Source organism: Mustela lutreola, chromosome 12 (assembly GCF_030435805.1).
Source record: "Mustela lutreola isolate mMusLut2 chromosome 12, mMusLut2.pri, whole genome shotgun sequence".
Lineage (NCBI taxonomy): Eukaryota > Metazoa > Chordata > Mammalia > Carnivora > Mustelidae > Mustela > Mustela lutreola.
In genome coordinates this window covers 73,643,494-73,653,678 of record NC_081301.1, presented here as the reverse complement: position 1 = coordinate 73,653,678, position 10,185 = coordinate 73,643,494, and the positions used below count along the sequence as shown (strand labels likewise).

At 41.8% G+C, this 10,185-nt stretch overlaps 1 protein-coding gene across 4 annotated transcripts in view; it reads left to right on the top strand.

The window, feature by feature from the left end:
• Positions 1–6,917: 6,917 nt before the first annotated feature.
• The window catches only part of NAA35 (N-alpha-acetyltransferase 35, NatC auxiliary subunit), a 99,866-nt gene continuing 96,598 nt past the window's right edge, over positions 6,918–10,185 (top strand). For 2 of the 4 annotated variants that reach the window (XM_059142467.1, XM_059142466.1), the window contains exons 1-2: positions 6,930–7,047; positions 7,921–8,049. In XM_059142467.1, the coding sequence (XP_058998450.1) occupies positions 6,930–7,047; positions 7,921–8,049 (247 nt within the window). Of the gene's footprint in view, positions 7,184–7,920; positions 8,050–10,185 lie in introns of all 4 variants that reach the window. The other 2 variants (XM_059142468.1, XM_059142469.1) reach the window with 2 other exon arrangements.

Genomic DNA, 10,185 nt, shown 5'->3' with positions numbered 1-10,185 from the left:
ATATGACATCTTCTTCCATTCTTCTGTTGATGGACATCTAGGCTCTTTCCATAGTTTAGCTATTGTGGACATTGCTGCTATAAACATGCCGGTGCACATGCCCCTTCAGATTGTTACATTTGCATCTTTAAGGTATGATTGCTGGGTCATAGGGTAGCTCTATTTTCCATTTTTTGAGAAACCTCCATCCTGTTTTCCAGAGTGGCTGCACTAGTTTGCATTCCCACCAACAGTGTAGGAGGGTTTCCCTTTCTCTGCATCCTTGCCAACACCTGCGGTTTCCTGACTTGTTAATTTTAGCCATTCTGACTGGTGTGAGGTGGTATCTCACTGTGGTTTTGATTTGTATTTCCCTGATGCCGAGTGATGTTGAGCACTTTTTCATGTGTCTGTTGGCCATCTGGATGTCTTCTTTGCAGAAATGTCTTGGACAGTAACTGTTTAGTATAACATTTAAGGGAAAACAATTTTAAATTTCCCAATTTGACTTTGCTGGTTCTATGCCCACGTGTGTTATTTTGTAGCAACTTACTTGTTGTGGTGTGTCATGTTATTTAAATGGCTGGGTGTTAGAAGGTGGGGGAGGGACAGTGAAGTATCCCCCAAACTGAGGAGGACCTTTGAGATCGGAAAACGAAGCAGGTGACTCCATTCAGTTTACAGGAGTTCTATTCAGGGTAACTTACTAAGGGGCTTCTTGGGGAGATGGATGATGCTTGGTAAAGGCACAGTTATTCTCCAAGAAGTCCAGACTTTAGTCCACAGATTTTATAGAGGGAGGGGACCCACAGAAGGGCATTATAGTGAGATCAAAGTGTTCACGAGTACTTAACTGACAGCAAACCTTTAATCATTTGGCAGCACCTGTGGATCAAGAAGGGGAAAGACTGTTCTGTCAAACAGAGTCCTAGGAAGCCAAAGCAAGCCTCCCCACATTCCTCGCTTTAGTGGGCATTTCTAAGGAATGTGTATTAATCTCCAAGGGGCCTGGGACGTAATCCTGAGAGAAGGGACAATGAACATGAATAAGATGGAGTGTCAAAGATGGAGTCAGGATGGTCAGCACTCACACGCTGGGACTATGGTAGTACAGCAGAGTAAAGATCATTTTCTTCTTGGATGAGCTAAGGAAAGCCATTAAGGACAAACATTTGGCTCTTAATTTCTTTATTAAAGGAAATTTTTATTATTAAGAAATGAACCATCCAAAAATAGATAATACAATGAACTCTCACATCCATCACCATCTGCCACAATTATCAATGCATCTTATTCTCTCTATTTACCCCCACCCTGTTGATGATTTTGAAACAAACACTAGGTACCATATATTTTTGCTTATAAACGTTTCAGTTAGGATCTCTTAAAAAATAGATTGGTTTTTTCAAAAGATTACTACAATGTCATTATACTACTTAAAAATATTTATTTCTGGATATCAAAAATCCAGGCAGTGTTCAAGTTTGCTTAATAGTTTCAAATTCTTTACAGTGTATTTCATTAGGATCTAAAGTTTATCTAATTCTTAAGGGTTTTTTTCAGTATTTGATTCTTTGAATTTCTCTTCCAATTAATTTCATATTTTGACTGTAATTGATTGATGTCTGCTGTGCTCACTTCCCTTCTGATAGGAGTTTAAGAGTTTTAATTTCTCTGGATCAGACAACTCAAAGGGAATTACATATGTAGTTAATTTTTTTGGTTAATTATTTCAAGAAAATTCACTTGAAAAAGTGTGAAGGAGGGGCGCCTGGGTGGCTCAGTGGGTTAAGCCTCTGCCTTCGGCTCAGGTCATGATCTCAGGGTCCTGGGATCAAGCCCCGCATCGGACTCTCTGCTCAGCAGTGAGCCTGCTTCCCTCTCTCTCTCTATCTCTCGCTTTCTCTGCCTCTCTGCCTACTTGTGATCTTTGTCAAGTAAATAAATAAAATCTTAAAAAAAAAAGTGTGAAGGAACTGCATGAAAATCATTCATAAAAGGGAATTGTGAAAAGATTTTTTACAAAGAAAACAATACTATAATTTGTTATATATGCGTTTTTAAAGGGATAATTGATAGTTGACATCTCTCTTAGATTCAGTTAAACACTCTCTCCTGGTTTTTTTTTCTAGCTTTGGTCTTTATTCTCAGAGCTCTTCGCTAGGTCCCCTTCCTCTACCTTATCTCTGTATGTTCGACTTCCTCGGGACTCAAATTTGAGCCTGCTTCCTTCTTGATGCCATCTTCTTATGGGATCTCAGTAATACCCATGGTACTAAATGACATCTTTGTTGGTAAATTTGACTAGAAAATACCTTCATGTAACAAGTATAAAAAGCAACCAAAAACAAAGTAAAAAGACAAATGCTGCATTGGCTAAACAATTGCAATTTAAATCATAAACAGAGATATAGAGAGCTTCTTAGAAGCAGAAAAGAAAATAACCAGTAATCCTACAGAAAAATAAGTTAGAGATGAGAGCAGACAGATCACAGAAAAAGATGTAAAATTCACTTAAAAAGATAAAAAAAACTCTACCACACTCATGATAAGAGAACGCAGATTAAAACTATACCGAGATACCATTTTTATTATGTAGCAGTCCAGCAAAATTCTCAAAGTTTGACCACATACTGTATTGATGAGGCAACGGGAACATGAGAACTCTAGCACTCGCTGGTGGACATTAAAAAAGGAAAAAAACAAACACAAAAAAACACTCAGTAGAGGGGAATTTGGCAGTGTCAGGATTATATATGTATGTATACCTAGCCCCCAAAACCTGTTTATAGGAATTTAGCCCTAATATACACTCGCAAAACTGAAAAGGCATAGACACAGAGCCATTCCCAGTGGCACTATTTATAATGTCAAACCATGGAAACAACTTAAATGTCCATCAGTAGAGAACTGGTTGAATAAATTATGGTACATTTACTCAGTAAAGTAAGACTATCTTTTTGAACTATCAGTCTAGGACACAGCCATATCAGGAAAAAAGTGATATTCAATATATACACATGTGTTGTTACTTTAACATGGAGTTATGAAAAATGGATGTTTATTTGAAACTGTTCTATATTTAATTTTCTGTTACTTTTTAAAAAATATTTTATTTACTTACTTGAGGGGGGGGAGAGTGTGTGTGTTTGCACACACACACACACGCACACACACAGGGAGAGGGAGAAAGCAGACTCCCCACTGAGCAGGGAGCGGATGCAGGATTCAGTTCCAGGACCCTGAGATCATGACCTCCGCTGAAACCAAAAGTTGGGTGCCTAATCGACTAAGCCACCCAGGTGCCCCTAATTTTGTTACTTAAATGCTGTTATTTAAATGAAACTATAGGACTTGCTAACAGTGGTAATTATTGGTGATTGATAGGAACAACTGATGAAAAATGTGTGAGAAAAATATATTTATAATACTCACACATTATAAACATATGGAGGATAATTATACATTATCCCCTAATGCAGAAGTTTAACTTTTTTATAGCTTTTTATTGGATTACTATGTACTCTTTTTTTTCTTTTTATTGAGGTATAATTGACACACAATGTTAATTTCAGGTGTATAGCAGAGTGATTTGACAAGTCTATATATTATACTCTGTTCACCGCAAGTGTAGCTACCATCTGTCACCCTACAATGTTATTACAGTACCATTGATTGTATTCCCTATGCTATACATTTTATTGCCATGACTTATTCATTCCATAACTGGAAGCCTGTATCTCCCACTGCCCTTCACCTATTTTGCCCATCCCCCCACCTTTTCCTCTCTGGTAATCGTCAGTTTGTTCTCTGTATTTATGGGGTCTGTTTCTGGTTTTGTTGGTTTATTGGTTTGTTTTTTAGGTGCCACATGTAAGTGAAAAACGGCATTTGTCTTTCTGACTTATTTCTCTTAGCATAATACTCTCTAGATCCGTCCATGTTGTTGCAAATGATAAGCTCTCATTCTTGTTTATGCCTTAGTAATATTCCATTGTGTATATGCATATACACACATGTGTGTGTATCCCATCTTCTTTATCCATTCATCTGTGGATGGATACTTGAGTTGCTTTCATATCTTGGTTTTCTGTGTATTAAGATGCATAAATGTAAGACTTTTGAAAAACAATAATTAAATACAATAGAACTGCCTAACTGATATTGCCAATACTTAATTTAAAAAATGCCATTTTCTTGGGACGCCTGGGTGGCTCAGTTGGTTGGACAACTGCCTTTGGCTCCGGTCATGATCCCGAAGTCTCGGGATCGAGTCCCGCATGGGACTCCCAGCTCCACAGGGAGTCTGCTTCTCTCTCTGATCTTCTCCTCACGCAGCTCTCTCTGTCTTTCTCTCAAATAAGTAAATAAAATCTTTTTAAAAAATGCCATTTTCTTTCTGTCATATGGTACAGTGGGATACCTTTACTCTATTTGCTTTTTTGAAAGCATTTCTCTGAACTGTCTGCAGGTTTTCAATTTCTTTTATGTAGCACTGAAACAACACAATCAGACATAAAGTTCACTTTGGTTGCTTTGCTTTTGTCAAACCCATGCTACACTGGTTCCTGGTATTAGTACAAAATGATGACAGCAAGCTGAATTTCCTCTCAACATTAGTGTTTAGGCATGGAATACTTAGGATTTTATGAGTCAAGACTCAGTCTTATAGGAATTCTTTTCCAGGTGCCAAATGCCCATCTCCTCTGTATATGTAGGCATGTTTAGGTAGACCAACTATTTGTCAATGAATTCCTTTGCATTCATTTATTCATCATGTAGCCTATCTGATATCTAAAATACCCATCATTTTTTAACACTATGGAGCATACTGGATGTCATCATAAATTAAATCTCTTTCAAAGAAAATGGTTTTTAATGTGGAGAGGTCATTAGAATTTGTAAAAAATAAAACTGGATATCAGATAAGTTAAAATTTTAGTAAAGAAATTAAGCAAATCCTGTTTCACTTGGTTGCCTTGTTCTAGTGTTTTTTATTTGTATTGTTTTGTTTTTGTTTTCTTGCTATATCTAAGTTTTTGTCACAATCTACACACTATACTGAATAATTCAGACGCAATCAGTTCATCCTTTTCTAAGTTTCTTATGACTTCTGCAAAGCTCATCAAATTCAGTTTTGGAGAAACAATAAAGATTTGTTTTATTTTAATTCTTCCCTACACTTTCATCCTCATTGCATTTAGTGAGAACGTATCATATGCCAACAACCACCCTAAGTGAGGTAGATACAGCTTTGACCAAAATTGGCAAAGTTCCTGCCCTTATAAAACCTATTATTCTGTAAGAAGCATAAAGATGTGTATTTTATTTTTTAAAAAGCAACTATCCCTATAGTTGGCTGGATAGGTTAAGTGTTTCCCTTTTGCTCAGGTCATGATCCCAGAGTCCTGGGACCAACCCTCCCCCTCCACCCCTCAGCAGGCAGTCTGCTTGTCCCTCACCCTCTGCACCCCCCCTCCAGCTCATGCTCTTTTTCTTGGGCACTCTTTCTAATAACTAACTAAATAAGCAACTAGATTGAGGTTTGATTTGCAGGTAATAAAATGCATATAAGTGTATATTTCAATGAAGTTTTACAAATGTATGCACCCATATAATTGCTACCATAATCAAGATACAGAATATTTCTATCATCTCAGATCTTTTATCCCTATTCTAGTTAGTCCTTCCTTGACATGTGTTTTGTCACTATAGATTACATTTTTCTTTTTTAGAGTTTCGTATAAATGGAATCCTATTCTTTTGTGTATACTCTTAATTTCCTTTGCTCAATATAATGTTTTTGGAGATTCATGTTTCTGTGAGTCAAGCGGTTTACCCCCTTTTGTTGGTAATTATTATTACATTGTACAGATATGCTACAAAATGTTTAACCATTCACCAGTTGATGAACATTTAGGTTGTTTCCAGCTTTGGGTTATTGAAATTTTAAAAAATTTCTTTATTTGAGAGAGAGACAGAGCATGAGCATTGAGGCGGGTGCTTAAGAGAAGCAGTTAGTGGGGCTTTGTGCCTGATCTCAGACCCTGCAATCATGACCTAAGCATAAGGCAAATGCTTAACCAACTGAGCCAGCCACGTGTCCCTCCAGTTTTGGATTATTAAAAATGCAGCTATGAAAAGTAATGTACTATTGGACACATTTTCATATTCCTAAGAAAATACCTGGGAGTGGACTTTCAAGTGGTAAATGCATGATTAATTTTCTGGTAAAAGACAAACTGTTAAAGTGATTGTACCGTTTTGCATTCTCATCAGAATCCTATGAGAGGTCCAGTTGCTCCAAGTCCTTGTCAACGTTTGGTGTCGTCTTTTAAATTTTGGCCATTTTAATGGGAATATAGTGATAAAGGTGGCTTTTTACTCCTGTCAGTCTACTTACATAATCCCAATTTAAAATCGATCATTTTTTAAATAAATTTTAAGAAAAACTTAAAAAACATTTACAAGTCTGAAAGAAAATGGCTTGCTTGATTCTGCAGATATTTTGTTTCTATTTTCCCTCAAGAACCCTCCAGGCTCTCTAGAAAAACACAAATCCTGTGTCAGGCAGCACTAGCTCCATGAAGCTCGCAGCTAGGCTCTCCTTGCACGGTCACAACTGCTAAGTTTTATAATTACTTTCCTCTTTTTATTTTTCGCCTCAGCATCACCTTTTGAAGAATTTCCCTGGGAGGCGCGCGGGGCGGGGCAGGCTCTGAGACTCTCTCCGCTGGCTCCACCCTTTACCGGGACCCGCCCCCTACCCGGGACTAGGCTTGAGACCGGAGAAGGAAGGTAGCTTCCGGTCTCGCGATTGGCTCTAATCCCGCGAGAAGAGAAGAGGGCTGCCGTCGGTGGCGGTGGTGAGGGAGGGGGTGTGGCCGGGGCGCGCGAAGTCCCCAGGAGTGAGGGAGAGGGGGGCGGGGTCCCGCGCACCCGGCGTACGCATGCGCGCACGCGGCCAGTCGGGCTGGGCTGAGAGGGGAGGGGGCGGCGGCGGCTGGGGCGGCGTCGTTATTTCCGCGGTCTGGACGGTTCGTGGCGGCGCGGGTGGCTACGGGAGAAGTAGGTAGGGACCGCCGGTGCAGAGGCATTGAGACTCCCTCCCTCCCGTGTCCTAGAGCCGCAGCCCCCCGCGCGTGTTGCGGACCCTGGGGACGCCAGGTCACCCTGCGGCCCCGGCCCTCCCGCCGCGCTTCAGGTAGGAGCTGCAGGCTCCCCCGTGTCCGCTGCCCGCCGAGGCCCCGGCCTTGCCCGGTGTTGCCCGGGCGACCACCCGGTACCGGGCGTGCCCGCCCTCCCGCGCGACGACAGCTCTGTCCTTGCTTCCGCACGGTGTGGGGCCAGGGCCGGGCCAGGCTGACCCGCGTAGGGCGGACGTGGGGCGGGTCCCCGCCTCAGGTGCGCTGCCACCCCTGGCCGGGCGGCTAGGTCCCCTGCCCGGTGCTCCCGCACTCCGTCCCCACTGTGCGAGGCTGTGCGGGGGTCCTGCCGGGCGGGGGAAGAGGTCGGCCCAGAGAGCTGGGGCAAGGTGAGGGACCACCCCGACTTGAATATAGTTGCCTCGTGGGCCCCCGGGCTGCGAGAGGGGACTCTGAAGAGTGCCTTGGTCATTTGTGGCCAGTGTGGAAAGTTGGAAGCTCGAGTTGATTTTGTTTAGATCAGTGGTGGGGTGGCTTCTGATTTTTTTCCTTGGATGGTGGGAAGGCAAACTCTTAAAGCCTTGGTAGGTGCTGGGCTGTTAGTAAATAAGCAACAGTAGTGTTAATATATTAAGATTTAATTGCATTAAGATCCCCCCCCCTCCCGTGTCATCCTCAAACTCAGATGAGGTCTGGTAGTTTAGTAAGACTTCTGTCCAGTACTTGAACTCATGGCTTGCAAATACTCTTGCCCTGAAAGCCACAGTCTCTTTTTACACCAGTGTTAATTTTATAGGCATTATGGTCATGAAAGCTTCTGTAGAAGATGATGATTCGGGATGGGAGCTCAGTATACCAGAAAAGATGGAAAAAAGCAATACAAGCTGGGTGGACATAACCCAAGATTTTGAAGAAGCTTGTCGAGGTAAGTTTGAATTTTTAGACTAGAAATTCAGAATCTGGAAAAAGGTAAAATAAAATCTTGCTATTTGTAGACTAACTCAGTAAATGAAATCAACAGGTAAGTGTGGCGTATCAAGTTTGTTCACCACACTTACTCATTCTCTACCCTCTAATTTTAACTTTCTTTTTTTTTTTTTTTTTAAAGATTTTATTTATTTATTTGACAGAGAGAAATCACAAGTAGACAGAGAGGCAGGTAAAGAGAGAGGAAGGGAAGCAGGCTCCCTGCTGAGCAGAGAGCCCGATGTGGGACTCGATCCCAGGACGCTGAGATCATGACCTGAGCCGAAGGCAGCGGCTTAACCCACTGAGCCACCCAGGCGCCCCTAATTTTAACTTTCATTTAAAGCCAGTCGGTATTCTGGGCGCCTGGGCGGCTCAGTGGCTTGAGCCTCTGCCTTCTGCTTGGATCATGGTCTCAGGGTCCTGGGGTCAAGCCTTTGCTCAGCAGGGAGCTTGCTTCCCCTTTCTCTCTGCCTGTTCCTCTGCCTACTTGTGATCTCTCTCTCTCTCTGTCAAATAAATATATAAAATCTTAAAAAAAAAAAAAGCCAGTCAGTATTTGATAGTGCATGAAATACTAGTGTTGAAGCAGTTGCTTCAATTTTTCTAGCTTTAAGTAACAGAAAGTGCATGGCTATAATTACAAATTGTGGAAATATAAGTTGTATTGACCTAAAGATGGTAGTAGTATTGTATAGTTGAGGTTTTTAAATAATAAAGTCACATTATTCACTGCTCAAGAGGGTCCAGTGACTTCCTGTTGCAGGTAGAATAAAATCTTTATTCCATCCCCATAGCTTGTATGGTCTGGTACCTGCCTACCACTGATTTCATTTTTGTACCACTGTGCCACTAGGTTCATTATGTTAGTCACACCAACCTTTTTATGTCATTAAGCACACCAGGGCAGTTTCCCCTCGGGCCTCTGCATATTTCTCTTTCTGTGTCTTAAACTGCTTTGCCTTTAGGTCTTCACATAGCTGGCTCCTTCCTGGCAGGTTGCAAGGATATCTCAAAACAACTAATCTAATTAGATTTAACTCTGTTCTTTCCAGCTCCACCTCTGTTTTATTTTTATCATAATATTTATCTACTGTCAGAAACTGTCACTTTCAGTTATTTCTTATTTATTGTCGGCCTTACCCAATGGAACATAAGCTCTGTGAGTGCAGATATCTTGTCTGTAACCCTACTACACAGAACGTTGCCTGGTACATAGTAATAGTTTAATAAATGCATAGGCGTAAGTGATTAGAGAAATGAGCGTGTTTGTTGTTGCAGGGGAATGAGCCTTAGGGAGAGACTGGAAAGAGAAAGGAACAAATGATGGAGTGAGAGGGGTGCCTGGGTGGCTTAGTTGGTTAAGCATCTGCCTTCCACTCAGGTCATGATCCTGGGGTCCCAGGATTTAGCCCCACTTCTATGCTGAGCAGAACGCCTGCTTTTTCCGCTCCGTTCTGTGCGCTCCCCCTCCCCCCACTTGTGTTTTCTTGCATGTTGCACAGGGATTCTGCCTTTCCCTCAAATAAATAAAATCTTTAAAAAAAAATGGTAGAATGAGAGCTTGAATTTGAAGAGAGGGTGGGATCAAGAACATGCTAGAGAAATTAACTTGTTGGGGGGCAGGGACACCTGGGTGGCTCAGTCGGTTGAACGTCTTCCTTCAGCCCAGGTCATGATCTCAGAGTCCTGGGATTGAGCCCCACATTGGGCTTCCTGCTCAGTGGAGAGCCTCCTTTTCCCACTGCCTGCTGCTAACCCTGCTTGTGTGCATGCGCGCTCTTTCTCTCTCACTCTCGCTAATCTCGAATAAATACAATCTTAAAAAAATTAATTTAGGGGAAAAGAATGAGGAATTACTGAGACAGGAGGAACTGAGGTTAGGATTGGTGAAGAAACATACACACACACACACACACACGCATGTTTTTAAGATTTTATTTGAGAGAGAATGAGGATGAGTGAGGGCAGAGGCAGAGGGAGAAGCAGACTTCCTGTAGAGTAGGGAGCCTGATGTGAGATTAGATCCCAGGTCCTGAGATCTTGATCTGAGCAGTAGGCAGATGCCTAATGGACTGAGCCACCCAGGTGCCTG